This window comes from Elephantulus edwardii, unplaced genomic scaffold (genome assembly GCF_000299155.1).
Source record: "Elephantulus edwardii isolate Elephantulus edwardi_28Jun2011 unplaced genomic scaffold, EleEdw1.0 scaffold00093, whole genome shotgun sequence".
Taxonomy (NCBI): Eukaryota; Metazoa; Chordata; class Mammalia; order Macroscelidea; family Macroscelididae; genus Elephantulus; species Elephantulus edwardii.
The window spans coordinates 12,167,261-12,193,031 of NW_006399843.1; the positions used below are offsets into that span (position 1 = coordinate 12,167,261).

The following is a 25,771-nucleotide window of genomic DNA, read 5'->3' on the forward strand; positions in this document are numbered from 1 at the left end:
AATAGTTACTACAATAGAAGTTAATGACATGTGAAGCTGAAAATATTTATTATCTACCCCTTTGCAGAAAAAGTGTACCAACCCCTGCTCTAAAGTTGCATAATTCTGTCTGCAGTTTGACAGCTCATCAAGAAATCTAGCTCATAAGTGGCCAGAAGTACTTTTTTTAAACACCATTTTAGGGGATAAAGTGTAGGAAGAATAAGGAGAATGATTAGGAAGAGCATGTTTTTGGAACCTGAGTTTCTAACGTATGGGGTAAAAACAGTACTAGGATTGTGAAACTGGAATATTCTCTGGTTGTGTTTTCTGGTTAAACAGTTCATGGCTCAGTTCCATGAAAAGATCTACCAGATGCTGAAGAACTTACTCCAGCTCTCTCCAGAAACCAAACACTGTATCTTGTCCTGGCTTGGAAACTGTTTGCATGCAAATTCAGGCCGCACCAAGATTTGGGCCAATCAGATGCCAGAAATCTTCTTCCAAATGTATGCCTCAGATGCCTTCTTTCTAAATCTGGGTGCTGCTCTTCTGAAGCTATGCCAGCCGTTTTGCAAACCCAGATCCTCTCGGCTCCTCACCTTTAATCCCACTTACTGTGCCCTGAAGGAACTGAATGATGAAGAACGAAAAATAAAAAATGTGCACATGAAAGGTAAAAAGCAGCTGAATTTCTCAAATTGGGGGGGGGGTTTAACTTCGCTCCTTTTCCACACAAGTGGCTCTTTTACTCAAAGCAGATGAGGCAGAGAGGAGCTCCTATAAACTTTTTTTAAAAGTAGGAGCTTTTAGGTGTTATGCTTTCATGAAGCTTACAATCTGGATTTGGCAACCTTAGGTTTTCACTCATCCATTTGTTATAAAAATGAATAAAACCTTTTTAACTCAAAGACACCACAAGAAGGTAGATGTATTAACATAATCCTTATAGGTCTTAACTGTGAGAACACTAGGGAGGATGTAAATTCTAAAGTTATGGAAGTCCTCAAACTGAGCCCTGAATCAGGAGTTGCATTTTACCAGGCAAAGAAGTGAGCATAGGTGCAGAGTTTCACAGGAGGGGAGTGAGCAGCTCAGGGTGGCTAGATTGGGGCTGGGTGGAAGAAGGGCTGTGGGAAGTGGCAGAAAAGGAAGAGAAGATGATTGAGACCAGATTGGAGAGACTTGAACAATCCAGACAAGTACCAAGAAGAGAAAGAAATCACTTGTTATCTCACCACTCAAAATGAATAATTTTTAATTCTGGTTCCAGTTTCTAAAAACCTAGTTACTAAACTAAGCCATAGTTCAAAAACAATCTGAAATATAGGAGCATATAGGATAAATATAAATGATCTATTTTTACATTTTTACAAAATTTTTTATCAGACTAAAGAATTTGTTCATATAACTGGTATCTGTCGACAGAAGACAAAAGATGTTTTTCTATAAGAAGTAAGATAGGTTGACATGGAGTTTTCTTCTATACTTCCTTCAGTAAGCTTAGTTTAAGCTCATTCTTACTACCTCCTCCCCACTTCAGAAAATAAAAAAGAAAATATTGGTAGCTGAATAGAAATTAACTAGATGAAGGGAAGGCTGGAGGCCAAGCTAGATGTCTGGGACATAAGTCTAACCACTCAGTATTGCTTTTTTTAACTTCTTTGAGGTTTGGATAAAGAAACCTGTTTAATCCCAGCTGTGCAGGAGCCAAAATTTCCGCAGAACTACAACCTTGTAACCGAGAACCTTGTCCTGACAGAGTACACGCTCTACTTGGGATTTCACAGGTAACTCTTCTTAAGCCATGAAGAAAGATTTAATTGTGTTGATAAACTGATGGTTGAAAGTGGTTTTAGAAATAATGTTGTTATTGTTGCTGTGTACCATCAAGTCAAAATTGACTCCCAGCTAACCTTTTGGTGTGTTTTCAGAGGCAATCACATGAGAGGAGATTGCCCATTCCCACAGAGCAGCTGATTGATTTGAACCACTTTGCTTGGGTTTCACAGTGCAACTCCTTACCACTAAGCCACCAGAGCTCCAGTAGAGTCTCACTTCATTCTAAAGGTTTACATTAGGATTTGTGTTCAGATGAGTCAACTTTGTTCAGATAATGGATTTGTTTTCAATTTGACCTGCTAGCTTTTTTAAAATTAATGATACATTGATTTCTTTTCTCCAATTTCATTTTATTCTCTTGTCATCTGAAAATAGTAGAATTGCTTTTACTTTACATTTTACTCTGTCTTTGAATTCTCATAACTTGCTACCCTATGAGGGGAGAAAAAAGACAAAGCTCTGTTCTACAAGGTAGAGGCATCATTAGCAAAATGAGGAGAATGTTTGTAACAAACCTAAAGAGATCATTAGAACCACAAAAGATCTCTGTACCTAAAGTCAAGCTGATTCTAGAGCTGTGAAAGTTTTAAGAGATACCAATGATCTTCAGTCAAGAACTGCTGGCTCTCCACTACTGGGGGGGGGAGGCCAGGGTGATTGTAAACTAGTGAAGGATTTTTTCTTTTACTTTTCTTTTTTTTTTTCCTTTTTTTTTTTTCTTTTTCGGCTTCTGCCGCTCTCTTTTACTTTTCAAGAAGAGCAAACGGGAGGGCGGGGAGGGGTGGGCAGGGAGCAAAGTGCAACAATGAATGAATGGGAATCCAAAATCTCTGTAAATGTTCATTAAAATTAATAAAACAAGTTTTTTTCTTTAAAAAAAAAGATACCACTGAGTATGATCATTGCATTTGTGTGGTATTAAACGGTTCTGTCAGCTCTCCTACTTTGTGTGACAGTCATTCCTTTTGCCTAAGAGTCTTGTCTACACGGTGGTCAAACTGTTTTTTTACTATTGTTATATACCATCAAGTCAGAACTGACTCATGGCTGACCTTCCAGTGGGTTATCAGAGGCAGTTTGCCCCCAAGAGGAGCTTTCTTATCTTCTCCTGTGGAGCAGCTGGTGGATTAAACTGCATGCCTTTGGGTTTAACAGTTTAGCTCCTTACCACAAGGCTACCAGATCTCCCTTCTTTGGATGGTGCATTTCAATTAAAAGCTGCTAATTTATTTGTAATTAGCTTCAGTTATGTTGAGTCCTTTGTCTTCTGGCTTTGCCCTCTGACTTTATCTTGTCAGTACCCTGTGCATTCCTCTGTGTGAGAGCAATTGCAGCTCCCTACCTCCTAGATAAGAAGGCAACATCATGATAGATGAAGAGAAGATTGAAGTTGTCAGTAATTTCTTTTAACTTTAGAGCTACAATCAGCACTCATCGTAGCAGCAGTCAAGAAATCAAAAGACATGTTGCATTGGGAAAATTTCCTGTCATCGAGCTCTCAGTGCTAAAGAGCACCATCGGCAATTTAAAGACTGAAGTGCCAAGAACTTGTATTTCTTAGCCCTGACCTTCTTCGTCACAGCGTTTCATCTCCTTTTTTATTTCCTGGCATTTAAAAATGACATCAGCTTCTGAAAGAAGAAGAATAGCATGATTGGAATGTCCACCAAAGCAGTGCTCTGGCGCTGCTTCAGCACCGTGATCATCTTCCTCTTCCTGCTGGATGAGCAGACGAGCATGCTGGTGCTGATCCCCGCGGGCATTGGAGCGGCCATCGAGTTGTGGAAAGTGAAAAAAGCGTTGAAAATGACTGTTGTGTGGAGAGGCCTCCTACCTGGTCTTCAGTTTGGCACTTACAGTGAGTCGGAAAGAATAACCGAGGAAGTGCAATCAGAGTGCTCCTTAGAGGCAAGGATCGTAAAACTTCATCTCACATATTTTGAGCATGTTGTCATAAGGGGCAAGTCCTCAGAAAAAGACATCTTGCTGGGAGAGTCACGAGAACAGATGAAGACTTTCAACAAGATGGATTTATACAGTGACTAGAACAGTACATTTGAGCATATCCGAGATCATGCACAGGATAGGGCAAGGCTCAGATCTCTTTTTCATAGGGTCGCTGTGAGTTGACTTAATTGTACCTAACAGTAATATCCTAGAAGAAATCTAAAATAAATGGAGATTTGTTTTTATGGAATGGTGTGTATTAGATGTTCCTATATGAGCCTCCCTGACCTCACCTCTTTTGCTTTCTTGGAGGCAGATTGCATGATCAGATGGTAAAAATCAACCAAAATCTGCATCGACTTCAGGTTGCCTGGCGGGATGCACAGCAAAGTTCTAGCCCTGCTGCTGACAACCTCCGTGAGCAGTTTGAGCGACTGATGACCATTTATCTCTCTACCAAGACAGCCATGACTGAGCCTCAGATGTTACAAAACTGCCTAAACTTGCAGGTGTCCATGGCTGTTCTTCTGGTCCAGCTGGCCATCGGCAATGAGGGCTCACAGCCAATAGAACTAACTTTTCCTTTGCCAGATGGCTACAGCTCTTTGGCTTATGTGCCAGGTAAGCAGGTTCTCTCCTGGGACCTTCCTGTTTATTTCTATCTAAGTTTGACTGGGTGTCTTTGGAAGTTTAATCTTCAAAATATCCTCCCCTATTTAATGTTTGAGGAGAAACATTTCAAAACTTGTAGATGATTACCTGCTAATAAAAGAAACTAAGGAGAACTTATTGTTTATTCCTTAGCTTTCTGTCTCCATTATTGTGCATATAAAAATAGTCTTCAGAACCTTAACTTTTCCTGTACTTCTCTTTAGAAATAAAGTTATCCCGTTTTTTAATCTAGAAAGGAAGGATGGTGGAGGGGGAGGTAGAGAAGGGAATAGGGGTGGGGGGAGAGAGAATGAGTGAGGGGAAGGTGGAAAAAGGAGGACAGCAAGTATTAACCAGAAGATTAGATTTTTATATTTTTGATCACTGTATTATATTCATTAAAAATTATCTCACAGTTTTTATGGGTTGGGAATGCAGAATTAATGTAGCTGGGTTATTATGACTCAGGATCTCTCTTAAGCTGCCAACCAAGACCAGGGGCATCTAAAATGTCATTTAGGACTCAACCATGTGACTGGATACCATTTACATGTCCAGTCACTTGGTGTTTGGTGGGCTTCAGTTCCTTGCTAGTTATTAGTATCCTCTGTTCAAGCTATATGTACCTTCCTGTAATGCTCTTAATCTTTAATGGAAAAAAATTACATATACTCCCTTAAATACAGTAAATGTTGTGCTTAAATGTTACTATTTTAAGGGAGCTATGGTGGCCTAGTGGCAATAAGTTGCTCTGCAATTCTGAAGACACACAGTTCGAATCCACTAGATTCTCTGCTGGAGAAGGAAGGGCTATCTCCTGTGCCAGTCAGATCGGATTTGACAGAACACAATGAGGGAAATAAATGTCACTGGTATTTTGTGTCTTTATCATTTATGTATTTACTTGCATAAGAATGAATATTTAAAGGAGATTCTATCTTTATTAACTTAGCACTATTCCTAGTACCTATAAGGTGTTTTTTGACCTTCATTAAGTAAGATGAAGAGGTGAATTTAAACGTTGCCTTCAGCTAGGTATATGTTTGACTGATTCCAGTGAATGTTATCTTTTTCAGAATTTTTTGCTGATAACTTGGGTGATTTCCTCATTTTTCTCCGCCGCTTTGCTGATGACATCTTGGAGACATCAGCAGATTCTTTGGAGCACGTCCTTCACTTCATCACCATTTTCACTGGGAGCATAGAAAGGTGAAGTGCTGACCGTGTGGCTCTGTCACTGTTAAGAGCTGCAGAACCTGCAGAAGACAGCTAACCCAAAGATAAAGAAGCCTGAAGCATAAGGGATTACTTTGAGAAGTCTTACTAACATTAATGAATCGCCTGACCATCCATCCATATGGGTAGCGAGAAATCCCATTCTTAACAGACTTAATAAACAGAGAACTTTGTCCTCAGATAATTTGAATCTTCATAGAAGGTACCCGGTGGGAATTCTGCTGTGAGTCTCTGGTTAAAATAGTTAACCAAATGCCAGAAATGTTATTGGCTGCTGTCAGGTTCTGATGACCTTCTTATAACTAAAAAAATAGCATTTGGTTTTGCTGTCCTGGGTTAGTTAAACAGTATGCTTAGGTAAATACTCTGTCTGATCTCAGATCTTCCCACAGTTGCTTAGCCTATTTCCCAAAAGATACTGTGGGCAGTTGAGTTGCTGTTTTGAATTCTTAGTGTTGCCCAGTCATATGAAACAGAAACTCTGAATAAGGATGATTCACTGCACAGTAAAGAGAATGATCCACCATCCCCTGAACCGTGTCAGTGAGAATTCAGTAGAAGCTAATAATTCACTGAGCTGAGCCAGTGTGATGAGAATTTATCAGTCACCATGTACAGATGGTCCCCAGCATGTTATCAACTAGATAACAGCCCAGAGTTATGAACCAACCCCTATAAAATTTGTTTTTAGGCGAGCTCTGGTGGCCTAGTGGCAAGAAGCTGCACTGCAATCTCAGAAGTGCACAGTTCAAATCCACCAGATGCTCTGCCAGAGAAGGAGGGGCAACCTCCTCCTGTACCAGTCAGATCTGATTTGATGGTACACACAAAAAGTAATAAAATATTTTTTTTAAAATCCATAAAAAAATTTGTTTCTAAAACAAATAAAAATGTTATTATATTTTATGTTAAAGATGCGTTAGTGTCTCAATAAGTGTTTTTTATAAGTGTTTTTATTCATAGAAAAACACACTGAACACTAAGACAAACATTTGACTAACTGACATTACATACAAGCTATATCTTAACTGTACCAACATCTGAATTTGACTTAAAAGACAGACTTTGAAATGGAATTCATTTGTAATCTGGGGACTACCTGTATTCACTAGGCATACGTTTATGCATTGTGGCTGATAAGAAGCCCTGGGGCTGACACGCTGGGTAAAGCAGAGCAGGGTTGTAGCCCTGGTCAGTTTCATTTGGTTGTGCATGGGCTTACTGAGAGGCAGAACTGACTGTGCAACACCTAACAAGAACAGCTTGCTCTCAGGGAGCTTGGAAAGGCGACTTTAACCAAAATGAAACTATCTGAGAATAAACAAAAAGCCACTGCCCTTGTGTCTATCCCAGCGCATGGTGACCCTCCATCAGGTTCCTGAAGTTATACATCATAACAGCAGGAGGCTACCTGATCTTTCTCCCTTGGGTCACCTCATGGATTTTGACCACTGACCTTTCATTAGCAACCCAACATATAGTGCTTTATATCACCAGAGTTCCTCTGTCGGAATTATTATAGAGAAGTTAGATTCAGAAGAGAATGTAGAATGAGAGACATGATTGCTGATGTCAAATGGGTATTGACTAAAAGAATACTAGAAAGATGTTTACCTGTATTGTATTGACTTTGTAAAAGCATTTCAGTGTGTGGGTCATAAATTCTGGATAACATTGCAAAGAATGGCAATTTTAAAATACTTAATCGTGGTCAGGTGGAACTTGTACATAGACTAAGAGGTAGTCATTTGAGCAGATCAAGGAGCTATTGCATGGTTTAAAATCAGGGAAGATGTGCATCAGTTAGATCTTTTCACAATACTTAGCAAACTATTTGCTGCAAAATAATCCCAGGGTAGCACAGCTTCAGGATTGGTGGGAGACTCATTAACAACCTACAGATATCACAACCTTGCTTGTAGAAACTGAAGAGGACTTAAAGATCAAAGGCTGTATCCTTCAATGCAGATTAAAAAAAAAAAGAATAAAAATCTTCACAACTGGCCCAGTGAATAACATCATTAAAAATGAAGAAAACATTGAAGTTATCAATTATTTCATTTACTTGGATCCATAAGCAGTGACCACAAAAGCAGCAGTTAAGAAAGCAGACAACTTACTACATTGAGCAGATTATCAAAAAATCTCTGAAGATGTCCCTTTGAGGATTAAAGTGAACCCAAAGCCATAGTATTCCAGTAACCACATATGCATATAAAAGCTGGACCATGAATAAAACAAAACCTAAAAATTAATGCATTTGAATTAAGGGTTTGGCAAAGGCGACTGAATATAATATGGATTGACAAAAGAATGAACAAATCTGTCATAGAAGTACAGTCAGAATTCTCCTTAGAAATAAGGGTGGCAAGACTTCATCTCAAATAGTTCAGTCAAAGTCCCTGAAGGAGAGTATGATGGTTGGTAAAGTAGGGGGTCAGCAAAAAAGAGGAAAATCTTCAATGAGATAAAGTGACAGAATGGCTGTAAAAATGGGTTCAAACAGCAGCAGTTGTGAGGATGATACTGGGCCAGGGTGTTTGGTTGTGTTACGGGGTCTCTGAGTCAGAACTACCTCAATAGCACCTACCAACAGTCAATGAAATGGTAATGTTAGTATTTAAGTATTTATCCTTTTATTCCGTAAACTGCCTTCTGTCTTAAATGGTCTACTTTGCTTTATCCCTTAGAAACCAATGAATTTAAAACTAATGAAGTAATCCTGTCTTCTTCTGTAATTATAATGCAGTATGTCTTAACTCTGAGTAAAGAAGAGATAAAGTTGGGACTTAAGCTTTCTGTCTGCTCACCTCACTTCCTGCCCTCTCTGCAGGATGAAGAATCCCCACCTAAGGGCCAAACTTGCTGAGGTGTTGGAAGCAGTAATGCCCCACCTGGATCAGACTCCAAATCCCTTGGTATCCAGTGTATTCCACCGGAAACGTGTGTTCTGCAACTTTGCACATGCACCTCAACTTGCAGAAGCTCTAATTAAGGTCTTTGTAGATATTGAGTTCACAGGTAAAGCATTCAGAAGCCCATGTTCACAAACCACATAACTGATACCAATGTAGTTCTTTGAATGCAGACAAATATTATTTATCATTTATTGAATACCTGCTGCATGCCAAGTTTAATGCTAAATTTTTGCATTGTGGGATTTTAAAAAAACAAAACAGTGTCTCATTAATTATGTACCATCTAGAAAATTTTACTTTTTTGCCCGTTTTATTTTTGAGGATACAGATGCTCAGAAAGGTTTCACATTTTGTGCATGTCCTACAACTAATGGTAGAACTAAGATTAAAGCCCAAGTCTGTTTCATCTAATGACATCTGTAAATCTTAATGGACTTTGTTATATCAGTTTATCAAATATTCCTGAAACAAATTAAGCTGTCCAGTTAAAACTTGGATACTTTTCTCTGCCTCAGAATTATGGAGTAATGAGTACAGTGATAAAATATGCTAATTGAGAGAGCACTGTATCTTAATAAGACTAACTGCTAACAGCATCATTTTTTTTTTTTATTGTTTTTGTGTGAGTGTACCGTCAAATCAGATCTGACTGGTACAGGAGGAGACTGTCCCTCCTTCCCCAGCAGAGCATCTGGTGGATTCGAACCGTGCGCCTCTGGGATTGTAGTTGCAGCTCCTTACCACTAGGCCACCAGAGCTCCCTAACAGCATCATTCTTAGATTAGGAATATGAGCAACCATCATTCCATTTCTCTCAGCCTTTTGAATTCTAATCTTGAGTTCCATATTTGAATAAACATCTCATCTCAGCCACTTTATTTTTTAGGATATGTTAAGCAATTATTTAAAACCTATTTTCAAGGGCCTCACTATCTAATGGAAGAGTTCTTGTGGTATGGTAGTAAAACACTAGACTGCTAATTGAAAGGCTGGCAGTTCAAACCCATCAGCTGCTCCACAGAAGAAAGATTTGGCAATTTACTTCCATAAAGATTATCTCCTTGGAAATCCTGTGGGACAGATCAATGGGATTCTGCTCTGTGGGGTCATTAGAGTCAGAATTACAGTTACAGATTTGGTTTGATTGTGTTTTGGTTATTCTTTAAAGAATCCTTTAACATTTTACTGACTTCTTTTTCCATATCTAAATTCTGACGTTGTCACTTGCTCACATCTGTGAGTCAAAGTGAAGATTAAATGCAACAGTTCTCTTACTTAATCATAAGCAGCACATACAGGATATGTAACCTTCATATATACCTGAGGAGACACGTACTGAATCACTTCAGTTATCTCACAACCAAGAATGAAGGTATTGTAATCTCTCTTTTTATGTCTGAGAAAGTGAATGTTGCAAAAAATGAAGATATTTATTTAAATGAAAACCTCGGTCTCCAAATCCTGTGCTCATTTCTCTATCATATGACCCAGCTTGTAGATCTCTAATACCATGATTATGTCAAAAGCAGTATGTGCCTCAATTTTTGAGGTCACAACCTGATTTCAGAGTAATCAAGAACAAGTTAGAATAGTAGGAGACAGGGGAAAAGGAGAGGGGGTAAGAGTGAAGGAAGTATTAACACTGATTAAAGATAGAGTTGTACTACATGCAGCTGGTTATTGTAAATTGCTGTCAATGACCTGTATATCAGAAGTTGAGTTAACAAAAATTGTAGATATTTTTTTAAAGTAACTGCTGTATCTAATTATGTACAAGGTCACAGTTCATGAGACACTCCCGTTAATTGGACTCATAATTAGTGCTCTCTTCTACCTTCTAGTTCTTTAAGGAGACTATAGGGTCTTAAAAGCTTGTGCTTAACAGCTCCTGACACAACAGTTGGGTTCCTGGCCTGGAGTAACAGGAGAAAATGTTGGGAGTATAAGGAGGATATGAAATGTGATGGTAATTGCCTCCATGAACAGCTGCCTCCTTTGCCAAAGACTAAAAGAACTGGATGGTCCCAGCTATCAGCATTAAATATTTCTATCAAAGATTTCACAGAAGAAAACCTATCTAAAGGGGCAAACTGCAAAACAGAATCTAAGATTCTCATGGATTCCAGACTTCTGGAACCATGAAGGTTAGGTGAACTCTTGAAATTATTGCCCTGAGATCGTCTTTAAACCTAATATTAAAAAGTAGCCCTTGGAGATGGTCTTAAAACCTAACAATAAAGGGAGCTTTGTGGCCTAGTGGCAAGAGGGTGCACTGCAATCTCAGAGGTGTGAGGTTCGAAGCCACCAGATGCTCTGCTGGAGGAGGAGGGACAATCTCCTCCTGTACCAGTCAGATCTGATTTGACGGTACACACACAAGAAATAATAAAATAAAATTTAAAAACTTAACAATAGATTAACTTAACTAGTAGAGAATGTTTGCCTTACTTGCGTATTGGGCATTTTTGAGATCTATTTATAAGAGATCAAACTGATAACAACAACTGGGAAAATTAGATAGGAACCTTAGAAGGCAGTTATCTTATGTTACTGATGGAGGAACAACTCAAAAAAGGAGAATGAGACTGGTACAATTCAAAGAATATAATCAGTGTTATTGATGGTGGTGTTGCATTAGGTACCAATGAGTCAGCATGGACTCCTAGCTGACCCTCCAGAGGGTTTACATAGGCAGTGAATTGCACAGGAGCAGACTGCCTATCTTTCTCCCATGAAGCAGCAGGTAGATTCAATAGAAATTACTCTCCACCAGATGCTCTGCTGGAGAAGGGACAAACTCCTGTACCAGTCAGATCCAATTTGACGGTACACACACACACACACACACACACACATTACTCAACTGGTGTACATTTGCTAAGTTTTTTCTCAGCAACAAAATAGAATTTAATCAGCAATAAAATTTTAAAATAATTTGACCATGCACACAAAAGCAGCAGTTAGTTAAACAGGGGGATATGGACTCTGAGGAAGGTAGATTACTTCGTTTCCCTCCTGCACATGGCTGTCATTACTGCAGGAGCCAGCGCCAAGACCTTACTCAGCGTCTGCTAAATCTTGATGGCTTTTATTTTGCAGTTTGGTCCTTGTCCCTTGTTGAATAAACCAAACCTGTTCTTGAATCTGTTCCAGCTCAGAATGACCCTCCCTCAGGTTTCCCCATCTGTAAATCTTTATAAAGGAGGAAATTGCCCATCTTTCTCCTTGGAGCAGCTGGCAGGTTTGAACTGCGACCTTTCAGTTAGCACCCTAATATGCCACTAGGGGTTTCTTTTGTTGAATAAAATATCTATGTAAGGTATCTGTCTCCTTCTTGTTCTATCAGTAAAGAAATAAGCAGACTCTTAGCCACAACTCTTGATCTTTGGAAATTCCCAAGGCAGATTTTGCCAGTATTCATGACACAGTCAAAATAAGACAGTACCATACTTAGCCATAAGTTCTTACTGAAGAGCTTTCACACCACCACTTTGGCTGTTTTTATTAACACCACTTGTGCTGGTTTTCTTGCTCATGCCTATGGTAGGAGACCCTCATCAATTTGAGCAGAAGTTTAATTACCGCCGTCCCATGTATCCCATCCTAAGGTACATGTGGGGGACAGAGGCCTATAGAGAGAGCATTAAGGTAAGCAAGTTTTTTGTGAAACTAGTTTCTTCAAGTAACCATGAGTTGTGGTTCCATGCTAACGTGGTTTTCTTTCGGGGTGAATCTTACAGGATCTAGCAGACTTTGCCTCTAAGAACCTAGAAGCCATGAATCCCCCACTTTTCCTGCGCTTTCTTAACCTGCTAATGAATGATGCCATCTTCCTCTTGGATGAAGCCATTCAGGTAAAAAGACGATTTAACTGCCTGTACTACAAATTAGGGAGAGGTAGTGGTGTCTGTAGAGAGTTCAGCTGCTAACCTGAAGGCCCAGCTGCTCTGGCAATTTTGAATCCACCAGCCCCTCCACACGAGAAAGACGGGCAGTCTCCTCCCATATGAGCAGCTGGTTGCAACCTCAGCAACCATGGAAGACAGCTATTAGTTAGTGCTGACTTGAGGGTAGTGAATTTTTAAGATACTATCAGATTATTATCACTAGATACTTTTTACCTTTTAATAATAATAAAGCATTCTTTATGTCCCTAGTACCAGTCTTGAACACCAAAATTATGTGAATAATAGTATACGCTAAGTTTGCCCTTACAGAACATTAGAGGCCAAGATCAAGCACTACTGAAGCCTTATGGGTGAGGATGGGTGCTTTTACAAAGAGTTAAAACGACAGTATGATAAAACCTAAGATGTATAACAAAACTAGTAAATTAGAGCAGCACTATAAAAAGAAATCAAGGTCTTGCTTTTGGTCACTGACTTTGAACCTTTTACAATATAGCACATCAGTAAAAGTGGCTTACTAACTATCTAAAAGATTGATATTTGTACTACTCTTTAAGAAGATTCTTAATTTGAGTTCTTTTACCACATGAAGACTCTCAAGTTACCACTATGACTCATCTTTACTGTCTACCAAATCCTAAGCTATTTCGTGAAACACAGCATCCCTCAAAAAATAAACTTGGCTTCTTGGGTGTATCATTGTCCTTAACATTCTGTAGATGCACACATTTCCTCACCATGATAAAAATAAGACAGAGCAGTTAGTCAAAAGAGGGAGATGAAGTAGACAGTACGACAGTAGCCTGTTTGACAACAACAAGGTCTTCTTATGATTAACAGTCCTCAGAATAATTTTTCTTTGGGAAAGGTTTGATCTACTTCCTTAAGCTCCAAGATAGTTTTTCTCACAGTGAACAGGCCCTTTATAAACAGATCCTCTTAAGAACAAGCAGTGTGACACAAAGAATGAAGCAGATGGTGTTTTCATGGGACTGTAAATTTAACATGTTCACTGCAACAGCAAGAATGCTGAGGGAGAGAGGGCTTTTAAATAATTATGGCTTTCCTACCCAGACATAGTATACATTTGATAGAATTTTTAATTTTGGTAAGCAGGTTTTTTAGTTTGTTTTGTTGGTTGTTTTTTAATCTTTCAAGAAAGAATTGTCTTTGTTTCACTGTAGCCTGGTTGCTTGTTTTGCCTGGGCTTTGTATACTGTACTGTTTTTCTCTTCTGTTTCATACCTATTCTGTTTCTGGGAGAATTGCCTGTGAGTGATTCAGGATGAAATAAATCTACATGAACCCATAGTATCAGTTCATAGTAAGTTCAATTAGTTCTGTGTTGCAAATAAAGGCTCATGCCCCTAACAGATCCCAACTTAGTTGACTGGATTTTAAGGTGGTGTTCTGTGCTATGAAATTAGAACCAACTCCCAGCTGACCCTCCACCAGGTTTTCAGATGCTATAAATCGCATGGAAGGAAACTGCCCATCTTTCACCCATAGAGCAGCTGGTGGACTCAAACTGCCTGCCTTTAGGATAGCAGCATAAATCTTTACCCCAGGCCTCAGGTGTCTAAATGTTGAGTGGGAACTCTTAAATGTCTTCCTTCAGATGTATCTTGTTTTCTGACATACTCTAACTCTGATTTCTGTAGTATTTGAGCAAGATAAAGATCCAGCAGATTGAGAAGGACCGAGGTGAATGGGATAACCTGACTCCTGAAGCCCGCCGAGAGAAGGAGGCTGGCTTACAGATGTTTGGACAGCTGGCACGTTTCCATAACATCATGTCCAATGAAACTATTGGTACCCTTGCCTTTCTGACATCAGGTAAGGACATGAAGCACTGCTTTCCTAAGAAATGTAATGGTCAGGGTTTGCTTCAGTTGAGGGATTATCTCAGCTGAAATTAAGGAATTATGATCAAACATCACCAAGTTTATGGAAATTCTGTAACATGAAACATAGATGATAGATGAAAACTTTTGGGAAAAATTTTTTTAAACTTTGAAATATTTTTTAATATATTTGTGGTTGACTTAATGTTAATAAAGATACACAACATCCCCAAGACTATTTAGAGTCAATAAAAAAGGATTTCAAAGAACAAAAAAGAGCTCTTGGAATACTGAAAATGTAACTAGGAGTTTTAAAAGTTCATGGAAGAGTCATTCATCTATGAAAGAAGACCAATATGTTATTTCAACAAAAGAGGGGGAAGTAATTTGATTTAAAGACAGTAGGATTGCATTTTTGCTATTAGAGTAAAAAGACTTAACTGAAAAGCTGTGAAGTGCAGAGCTCTAGAATTTGTAGTGAAAGGAAATTGAAAAAGAACAGAACATTTGGATTCATGTTTTATGAAATAATTTCTGTTACAGAATAGGAAGGCAGTCTGAAGGAAAATTGACATAATTTTTCCCTAGGACTGGGACAGGCCAGATAAATATTTATGGCAGTGTGTACATTCTTGTGAAATTTCAGAAAGTCTGGGTATAGAAAATATCTTAAACATTTCCGAAATAAAATCAGATAATGTATAATGGTTTAAGTACCAAATGGCTTTGAGCTTCTCAACAGTGACAGTTGAAGCTAACAATGCCACACGCCTCAGATAACTGAGGGAAAATCCTTTTATTCTAGAACCCTGTAAGCCTGATACTTCAGTTCATTTTGTAAATGAATTACATTATAAATCTTGAAAGAGGAGACTACCGAATTTGCACAGCATGCGATGCACCAAACCATCACTGTTATAGCCGGAATTTTTAAAATAGTTAAAATGCCCACTAATAAACACAGATTAAATAAAAAACTTTGGTTTCAACCTTAAACTAGACAAGTGTATGACTATTAATAATGTAAATCAGTGCAGTCGTATAGAGCTTCTGTGATAGTGGAAATGTTCTTATGTCTGAACTGTCCAGTTCCCATATGGCTAGTGTAACTGAAGAACTAAATTGTTTAATTCGTCACAGGTGTCTTGTGACTCCTGTGTTGAGCAGCATATTCTTACAGTGTCCGCTGCTGTTGGTTGATTCCGACTTGTGGCTGCCCTCCTTCAGATTTCCGAGGCTGTGAATCTTACAGGAGGAAACTGCTTCATCTTTCTCCCAAGGAGCAGCTGGTGGCTTCAAACCACCAGCCTTTCAGTTAGCAGCCCAACACATATCACACCAGAGGAAAATGCCCATTCTTCACCTGCAGAGCAGCTGGTGGCCTTGAACCACATGCCTTTGGGATTGCCATGAAGTTTCTTGCCACTAGGCCACCAGAGCCCCTCACTATGCCATCAGGGCTCCTGTATTTACTATAAAGGGAAAGTATTTATAAGACTGTTATGAAAAAAAGTAAATTATAAAATAATTAGTCCTCAGAGGTCTCCAAGTGAAACTATAAGACATTAGGAAATGATTCTGGCAGGTTGAGATTTCAGAGACTTTTGGTTTTTTTCCCCACAGAGATCAAGTCCCTCTTTGTGCACCCCTTCTTGGCTGAGCGCATCATCTCCATGTTGAACTACTTTCTGCAGCACCTGGTTGGCCCCAAGATGGGGGCCTTAAAAGTCAAAGACTTCAGTGAATTTGACTTCAAGCCCCAGCAGCTCGTTTCAGATATCTGCACCATCTACTTAAATCTTGGGTACCTAAGATTGAATTGGGCAAGCCAGAGGGAATGTTAATGTTTTAATTTAGGGGTTTAATGATGGAACAACTAGTTGGTAATTTTAAGGAAATAGAGGGGAAATCTTTCATTTCTAGTTGGCTAATGGACAGATCTTTAGTTTGGTGGTTTGTTGTTGTTGTTTTTTAAGAGATAGAATTCCCTTTAATGGTATGTTGTTTCATTCATTGAGTAGGGAGATCTTTAGTTTTAAAATAATGAAATTATGTATAATTTGGGTTCAACATTGTTTAGAATTCCAGACATTCTGCCCTGGCCTATGCCAGGATTAACATGAATAGTTATACCACTGTTTGGTTTTAATGACACAGGATACTAATAGGCTTCCTTCTTAGAAAATTAGAAGTACTTCAGTCTCCAAAGAGTATTCATGGTTCACAAGTAATGAAGAACTTTGTCCACAACCCATTTGCTCTTTCCCTGTTTAACCTAGCCTCTGATGCCATTTCTTTCTGATACTGGTCTTCCAGGGATGAGGAGAATTTCTGTGCCACTGTGCCCAAGGATGGACGTTCCTATTCCCCGACCCTCTTTGCACAGACAGTCCGAGTCCTGAAGAAAATAAATAAGCCTGGGAATATGATTGTAGCTTTCAGCAATTTGGCAGAAAGAATCAAGGTGAGGAAAAGGAAAAGGTGTTTGCTTCCATGAGAAATAAAAATAATTGTCAGTTCAGTGAGGGGTTTTTTTTGGGGGGGAGGGCTGTGTGCACGTTTGTGTATTGGGGAGAACTGAAGAACAGGAAAGCTTTGATTGCCCTGAGAAGTTAAAGGTGGTTCTTCCTAATGAGTTGGTTGGGTCTCCAAGACTGCAAAGGAGAGACTGCCTATCTTCTGCTCTGGCTGTCTCCTGGAGATGCATGGCCTCTGGGTTGGCAGTGCGGTTCACTACAGGCTGCACCACCATAACTCCCAGTCAGGAATAAAACTACCATATTCTTCCTAGTGTTGGCGTATTTGACATGAAGATAAAAACAAAATTAATTAGATATTCTTTCAGAAGAGGAGAATGCACACATTTACAAAGGATGTTTTTATGAAAACATTTTTGCCTTGTTAACAGTGGATTTGTATCTCTGTTTCAGATTTCTTTTATTGCAGAAAAACTGTTTATAGAATTTAGGATCAGTAGTTTGTGTCACTGATTTATTTTTTTATTTTCTTTGTATATTGTGATTGACTTACTGGAATAAATGATTAAAACACTGTTATATTCAGTGTTTGATTTGAATATTTCAGAGCTCCATTTTAGTTAGAAAGAAAAATCATGTTACAGAAGTCTAATGAGAAAACTTCCTTCTTCATTCAGTCTTGCCTTCACTGAAGTTAGCTGTTTATCCAGTTGGAATTTCTCTTTGTTTAGAGAACGATGGATCCCTGAGGAACTACAGTGGTGAAAGAATCTGATGTTAAAAGCACGGTTTAAATTTTAACACTTATTTAATGCCTGTTGACAGTCCTATTTCCATATGTAAGTTTGGCTGCTGTTGAGATTTATGTACCTAAAACCAGAAGCTGCTTTTCATACCTAGACTAAAGTGGATGCTGTCATAATTTATGCACTCCTCCAGCCCTTTTGAATTAGAGCATTTACAACAGAATTGTTATCAAAAGGATATTGTATGGTAGTACCCTTCTTTGTCTGCTAACACATTTCCAATCAGCACAGCAACAGTGGGCTCAATTCGTCAAGAGACGGTGAAGATGGCACAGGATAAGGCAGGCTTCAGATCCCTTGTTCATAGGATCTCTAGGCGTCAGAATCAGCTTAACAGCAAGAGTCCCCAGTCAGGACTGCAAGCAGCTGCCTGCCCAATCCTGCACTAGCCTCACCATCTCTTACATCATCTTAACTTGTTTTAGAGAAAAAAAGACTGGATGTAACATTGTTCACAATAGACATTAAGGTGTAATCACTGGGCCTTCTGACCTAATGTGCACTGAAAATTCACCTTAACTACTAAGTGTTTTGTGCTTAGTCTCTTGCAGACCTCCAGCAACAGGAAGAGGAGACATACGCTGATGCCTGTGACGAGTTCCTGGATCCCATCATGAGCACACTCATGTCTGACCCTGTGGTGCTTCCATCTTCCAGAGTCACTGTGGATCGGTCCACCATTGCCAGGCATTTGCTCAGGTGTGCTGATCCTAAAATAACAGCTTTGGGGACACGAATCTGTATGTTTGGTGTCATCTCTTTTTATTCTGCCACCTCATACAATTCTGTTCACCCATTAGATGCCCCACATAGTTGATTCATTGATAGCCAGAATAAAGATAGATTATTTGATTGTTGAGGATTTAAACAACCAAAACAACATCCTGTTGATAAATGCTAGTTCTAAAATAACTTCTTTAAAAAAATTATAAAATTAATTTCTATCTTACATATATCAAAATATATCTACCAAGAATTAACTTGGAATCAAGTTTTATTTTTAATTATAAACATTTTGAAGACAAGGTTTGTTTTTTCGTTGTGCTTGTTTTTCAAATTTGGATTCTACTCTATAGTTGTCATCAAGGCTACTATTTTGTTGCTACTATTTTACTCGTTGGTGGCAACCATGAACTTTCCCTAGCCTGTCTTCTCTTTGAGCATCTGCCTGCCCCTGATACCTTGAGGAAGACAGAATAGTTGTTTTGTTGGTGATGGTGTTGTTAGATTCCATGGAGTCATCCATAACTCATAGCAACCCTGTGGACGACATATGAGAATCTTGCCCTCTGCTGTGCCATCCTCACAATCTCCCAGCATACCCGAGCCCATTGTTTGAGTCACTCTGTCAGTCATCTTGTTGAGGGTCTTCCTCTTTCTCTGAACCTCCACCCATCATGAAGTCTTTTCTAAGAACTTGCCCCTCGTGATAACATGCTATCCTTGCTTTTAAATGATTCTGGCTTCACTTCTTCCAAGACAGACTTATTATGTTCTTTTGACAATTTGTCAACACAGCTCAGAGGCATCAATTCTTCTGTCTTCTTTACTCATTGTCCAACTTTATGATGTATACAGTGCAGCTGAAGATACTATAAATTCTAAGACAGAAGTGGAAATAACAAATTATACTATGAGCTACGTAAACAGCCTCTTAACCTTTTTAAGGGCAATATTAAGTTAACATGAGTTTTCAGAGAATCTGCCTATATAAAATTAAACTGTATAACCCAATGTCAACAGGGATGATGAAACTTCATCTCACATACTTTGTACATGTTTTCAGGTGAGACCAGTCTTTGGGAAAGACATTATTTCATTGGCTGGGAAAGGTGAAGGGTCAGAAAAAAAGACGCAAATTCTCAACAAGATAGATACAGTAAGAATGAGCCCAAGCATGTTGGAGATTGTGAGAAGGGCATAGGACAAGGCAAGGTTAAGATTTGTTGTTCATAGGGTCACTATGATTCATAGTTGACAGCATATAACAAATCTACCATGAAATCAATTCTGTGTCATACTGGCCCTAAAGGAAAGACTGTACATTCTGCATGGCACTGTGCTAGTTGGTATGTCTTTTTCCAAAGTGCCAGTGAAAATTTTTATTTTATAGTGGCTTCAGGATACAGGGAAAAGCATATAAAACCTTTAAAATATGTTCTGAACCTTTTCTTCCTGCCCTTCAAAAAAGAACGAAAATCATTTTTGTTGAGTTGACTCTGACTCATAGCAACCAGAAAGGGCAAGATAGAACTGCCCACCCAGAGGGTTTCTAAGGCTGCATGCAATTTCTAAAGCAGAATGCCACATCCTCCAGCAGAGAGCTGGTGGGCTTAAACCCTAGACCTTAATATCACAGCTGAATGCTTAGCTACTGCACTACCAGGGCTTTTCCACTGAATTTTTTTAATCTGTGACTATAGCAGTCAGCTAACAAAATCAATCTATTCTTTGGTTAGAGACCAGAGAATAGATCAATGAGATTTTTTTTTAAATATTGTCATTTGGATAACAGTTTATGATGTAGTTATGCACCGTCCAGTCCGAGCAGGCTCCTAGCTGACCTTTCAGCAGGGTTTCAGACGCTTTCAATTGCACTGGATTGTATATTTCATAGTAAGATATACCAAGTATTTTTATTTAATTTAGGTACAGAGACTGCTTTTTCTTCTGAAACATACTGTCTTCTACTTGGGTGGGGGGAACCCACACCTCAAATTCATCACTCTCAAGTCAGATTCAACTAACAGCCGACCCTCCCAGGTTTTCAGAGGCTCTAAATTGCATGTAAGGAGATTGACCATCCTTCTCTCTCAAAGTAGATCATGGATTCACACCACCCTGCCTTGGGTTAACAGTGCAACTCCTGACCCCCTGGGCCATCAAAGCTCCCTGGAAATTTTATAGAGCAAGTTAATTTTTCCATTCAATAAGTTACACACATTTTGTTTCATAGCATTAATTAGTTCCTTCACTGTAACAGTACTATTTCCACTTCCTTCCTATTCCTCCTTGCCTGCCCCTTTCTGATACCTGAGCTTTATTATTTGGTAAATGCTGCTTTCCTGGTTTCTGTTTTAATTGTTCTGAGATGTACATTCCTTAAAGGTGTTATTGTTCACTTTGTAACTTTTGTATTATTTGGCTGAAATAATGTATAGGTTGAGGTGGATTAATTTCCAGGTTTGAAGGGTATCAAAGAGCCTGGTGGACTAGCGGTAAGGAATTGAGCTGTCATTGCAGAGATGTGCAGTTCAAATCCTCCAGTTACTCCACGGAAGAAAGATGGGCATTCCCTTCCCTTCCTGTGCAGTTTACTGCCTCTAAAAACCCACAGGAGGGTCAGTTATGGATCAGTTCCAATTTGACAGTGCACACCAACAAGACCCATAATTTCTAGAGTTAGCCCAGTTTCTATCAGACATTATCATTCAGATACCTTCTTATGTTTCAAGAATCTTACTTTAAAAACCACTAACAGCTCCACACTAACATGAGTCAATGTACAAAGGTCTCCATGCCTTGGTGACAGAATAGTGTGTTTGTGTGTGTGTGTGTGTGTGTGTGTGTGTGTGTGTGTGTGTGTGTGTGTTGTTGTTGTTGTTGTTTTTTTAGAATAGTGTTTTTTTTTAACCCACCGAATTCAAATGATATTGAGGTAACTTTTGTTTAGAGGCTGAGAGAAAGTAGCTAAAGAATCTAGTCTTTAAAAAGAAGGTAGAAGCCTCTTGAAACCCTCTTTCTCCATTTGATTCTTTTGGACCCCATGCTCACTAGTCACTCTAGCTTCAGCCTCCAAGGGAGATGTCTGGATATTCTGCTTTTAGATTCTCGTTTTAATGGAATTTATAGAAATAACCACATTTCCCTTTCTGTCTTTTGTCCCAGTGACCAAACAGATCCCTTTAATCGTAGTCCTCTCACCATGGACCAGATCCGGCCAAACACAGAACTGAAAGAAAAAATCCAGCGGTGGCTTGCAGAGAGGAAACAGCAGCAAAAGGAGCACCTTGAATAGATAACTGTGAACTAAACAAACCAAAACCAACCCCTGAGTGTAGATAAATGATGGTTGTGGTTTCTCTCTTTCTGGTTCAGTTCTTCTTTTTGTAACCTTTACCAAATTAAAGAACTCCTCATATGCAAATTACGCAAATTACAGTGTTCCCCTGGCTTGCAGAAAATTGCACTTCAGCATCACCTGTTTAGAAATCATCACTCAGTTTTAGCATTTGTTCTCTCTTCCTGTTCTTTCTTTTTCCTACCAGTTTAATCTGCATTAAATTCAACTACTGAACTTTTTTTTTAAACCTTAATACTTTTTCTTTTCCAATGCTGCTCAGACTTGTGAGCACTGCTTTAAAATACATGATGTTACAGTGACGGCCAATATCATCAAAAAGACCTATGTTACCAAGGTGTTTCCTAGGGCTCCTGGGTGGGCTTCGGCCCTTTTCCTTGTTACAGTTCTGTAATGTTACATAATAAGTTTTCACATGAAAGCACATGTTTGTGTAGATTTTTTTTTAAATAAAATTATGGACAAGATTGAGGTAAGGAAAAGGGAATTTTATGTAATTTCTGTTGGGAGCACTTAATTTTTTTATGATCTTGTAACTGAAAGATACTGTCTCAAAGCACTCTCCTTTGGGGTTGTCCCTGTTGAAACTCAGCCCTCTCTACAATGTTTTTGTGAGGATTAGTAGGGCAGACTTGAAGTTTTGACTCTTTTTTCAGAAAAGGTTGAGGTGAAGGATGAATATAAGCTGTTGGCCCCTTTTTCTCCTGTGATGGTCTATTCCTGCAAATAGTAGGCCTAAGTAAGTCCAGCAAGAAACTGTAACCATGAAGAATGTAATTTTAAGACACTAATGTCAACATTCTATCTCAGTATATATGTTATATATACACTATCTGCTTTTTTTATATTGATCTAATATAAACTGTACCACAGTATAGTGTCTCCTACATGATAAATGTATTCAGTGTGTGAGCCATGCTTATTAATGCACACATTCTAGATAAGTAAAATTCTGAGATTATAAATATATATAGTTAATATGTGTTTGGTCTTGTGACCTAACTCCCAAGAATTGCTTTTAACTGAGTTAGGTCATCATTTAACAAAAGTAGAAATTCGGGCACAGCCTTGTCTGCAAAGTCATTTTAAATAACCATGTTGCCATGTGTAGCTATTAGGTGATGGGCCCAACTTTTAGGAGCTGAGCTTGAGCTCCCTTAGTTTTCCAGTTTACTATGCTGAGAGAGAGAGAGAGGCAATCCCCTCGGAACTTCATGTCACTATCCCTCTAAGCCAGAAGATACAAGAGTAATATCATTGCATCATTAAAGGACATTATTGTTGACCCTGGCCTCTTTTAAACAAGACGGGAGTTTTATGATATCCCAATGCAAATTGCCATAAGCAATCCTTGGTGTGTTTTGACAGTATCAGCTATGAAACCTCAAATCAGAGCAGGCACCTAACACTAGGTAGAAAGGAGATTCTGCCTGTTTGCTGTGGTTAAAATGGGAAGTCTCAGCCCCTTTTACAAATGCCAGAATATAAGATCGTAGTAATTCATTGTGCTCCCTGGGTCTTTAATGTGTGGATTGACAGGGTTTGTTTCCTTAAAATGTGCTTCATTTCCTATTTATTTTCCTCCTTTTTCTCTCTGAGAATGAACTGTGTAAAATAGGCTGCTCTCTACTTGAATTTATCTTCCAAAATCAATTTAATAGATTATTTTCATTTAACAAAAAAATGGTGGGGTGGGCTTGAGGGGGTAAGAGACCAGTTTGCAGGAGGAAAATATGGGCACAAAACCTCAGAAGGCAGCTGTTTTCAGTTGCCTTCTAGTGCCTCTAGTATCTTTGTATTCCATGTTTAGTCTTTAGATTGTAAGCGTTTTCTGGCAAGGTGTTGGGGTTTTGTTTTTGTTTTGTTTTGCTTTTTCCAAAGCTCTTTTCCTGAAACTTTCTCTGAATGGCTATGGCATCATTAATGCTGCTAAACATCTTTCAATTCATCACAAAGGCAAGTGTGTAGCTTATGAAACCAAGTGTCTTCTGTGCCTTTTTTCTTTCTAGCTGCGAAGTAATTAAGATCATCCCAAAAATTTCAACTTTAAATTCTCATTTTGGTATAGCATAGCACATTTACACACATGGAAGCTTAAAGAAGTTTTAATATATGGACCTCAGAAGTAACTCTAAAACTATTAGAGTGGATTTTCTGACACATCTAGGGTTCTTACGTGTTGGCTATGCTGGAGTGATTATGACAGGAAAATGAAGGCTCTCAAATTGGCTGTAGTATAATTCATAATTTACCAGGTGGGTAATATTAAACTTGGTAATTAAGTTTTCTCAAACCATCCGAGTTAGTCTTTTAATATACTTTTTTAATAAGTGAAAACAGAAGGAAAAAGTTCTAATGGTGCAGGTGAAGATGCCAGTTGCTATTTGGTATCACACTCTACAAAAGCTTCCTTATTTGATGCTGGTTGCTAAGCAGCCGTAACACAGAGCAAAAGTCTACTGGGTGCCTTTACAAACCAGAGGCTGATGCCGCACTGTTGATGCCCTGTGAGGAAATAAGACATGCTGTAACTGCTAAACAGGAAAGGAACTAAGAAACAGAATGAAAAACAAAAGAGTTGATTGAAATAAAACTTGATAAATATAACTGTATTTTGAAACATTCCAGGAAGGTTACTTGTCAAACTTGCCTGGGTATGTTTATTCAAAACTTGTATTTAATAAATGAACTCCTGACTTAACCACCTTTGTTATCGCTTCTTCCAGTATATATGTATAGAAGCTAATGGTAGTTTCAGGTATCCATTTAAAAAAAGACACTCTTTGGGGGGAAAACATAGGCTCCTAGGTTCCTATAATTACTCAATGCCAGTAAAGCCTAATAAAAAACTGAAGCACATAATATTCATAAAAACAAGGTCTACTTTGTTACATATCAAAACAATGTAGTGTGTCAAATCTTAAGAGTTTCTGGAAGTGTTTCTTAAATTTTTTTATACTATTTACCAAGACAAGGCAATTCCTTGGAGAGGTACATCAGGCTTGGAAAAGTGGAGGGATGGCGAAGGAGAGACTCTCAACCTGGTGGCTTGACAGTGACTCCATCAGTGGGCTTGAGTGTGTCAGAGACTGTGAGAATGGCACAGAATAGAACAGAGTTCAAATCTCTTCACAGGGTTGTACTTAACAGCACCTAACAAGAAGACAAACATTGGTCTGATATTAGGTAGGAACTTTTTCTAACCGTTCCTAACCTACAAATTCAACTTAAAGACGGACTTGAGAACTGGTTTATGTTGCTGAGACAGCCTATAGTACAAAATAGGTATGATGACAGTTCTAACCTGCCTTACTAGAATGTTGGAGGTGGCCCTGCAGTTAATTATGAGGATGAACCTCATGGTATTGGGGTTTTATTCTCATCAGTTCCCTTTTGACTTCTTTAGCCTAAATCCCAAATCTTTCATTTTAATCATTTACTATTATGTTCAGACTACATGTTGCTAATCTGCTACCAAGCACCTTTTTAAAGTATTAGCAAAGATGTCACTAAGATGGGCCTGACTCATGATTTTTCCAGTTGCTTCATATGTCAGTGAATAAAGAATTGATGCCTTTGAACCCTGTTGGCAAAAAATACTGAACATATATCATGGACTGCCAAAAGAACAAATAATGTGCCTTGAAAGAAGTGCAGCAGGAATGCCGCTTTGAAACAAGGATGGCAAGACCTCACATAATCTGAGCATGTTATCAGGAGGTGCCAGTTCCTGAAGAAGCACATCATGATTGGAAATGGACAGGATCTGCACACCCTTGTCTATTGTTGCTTTGTTTACAATAGCAAAGAGTCAGAAAGTGCCCATTAACAAACGAATGGATAAACTGGTATATTATGCAGCACCGAAAAACAACTCATGAAATAACAAAATGAGTGACCATGGAGGACATTATGCTGAGTGAAATCTCTCAGTCACAAAAAGAAAAATACTGCATAATGCCACTGTTACAGAACAGGACTGACAGGCAGGTTTGGGGAAAACTAAAAAAAGGGATAAATAATATACACGGCATTAAAACAGAAGACAGAACTGTATAAAAGGAACATTGTTGTTATGTGCC

General features: G+C 38.7%; 1 protein-coding gene across 1 annotated transcript in view; it reads left to right on the forward strand.

The window, feature by feature from the left end:
• Positions 1 to 21,626, forward strand: part of UBE4A (ubiquitination factor E4A) — a 34,411-nt gene extending 12,785 nt beyond the window's left edge. The window contains exons 9-20 of the mRNA XM_006890825.1: positions 322 to 655; positions 1,649 to 1,769; positions 4,085 to 4,389; positions 5,496 to 5,628; positions 8,489 to 8,676; positions 12,121 to 12,221; positions 12,314 to 12,427; positions 14,143 to 14,317; positions 15,949 to 16,129; positions 16,642 to 16,789; positions 18,150 to 18,307; positions 21,497 to 21,626. Of these exons, the coding sequence (XP_006890887.1) occupies positions 322 to 655; positions 1,649 to 1,769; positions 4,085 to 4,389; positions 5,496 to 5,628; positions 8,489 to 8,676; positions 12,121 to 12,221; positions 12,314 to 12,427; positions 14,143 to 14,317; positions 15,949 to 16,129; positions 16,642 to 16,789; positions 18,150 to 18,307; positions 21,497 to 21,626 (2,088 nt within the window). The remainder of the gene's footprint in view (positions 1 to 321; positions 656 to 1,648; positions 1,770 to 4,084; positions 4,390 to 5,495; positions 5,629 to 8,488; positions 8,677 to 12,120; positions 12,222 to 12,313; positions 12,428 to 14,142; positions 14,318 to 15,948; positions 16,130 to 16,641; positions 16,790 to 18,149; positions 18,308 to 21,496) is intronic.
• The last annotated feature ends 4,145 nt before the right edge of the window (positions 21,627 to 25,771 follow it).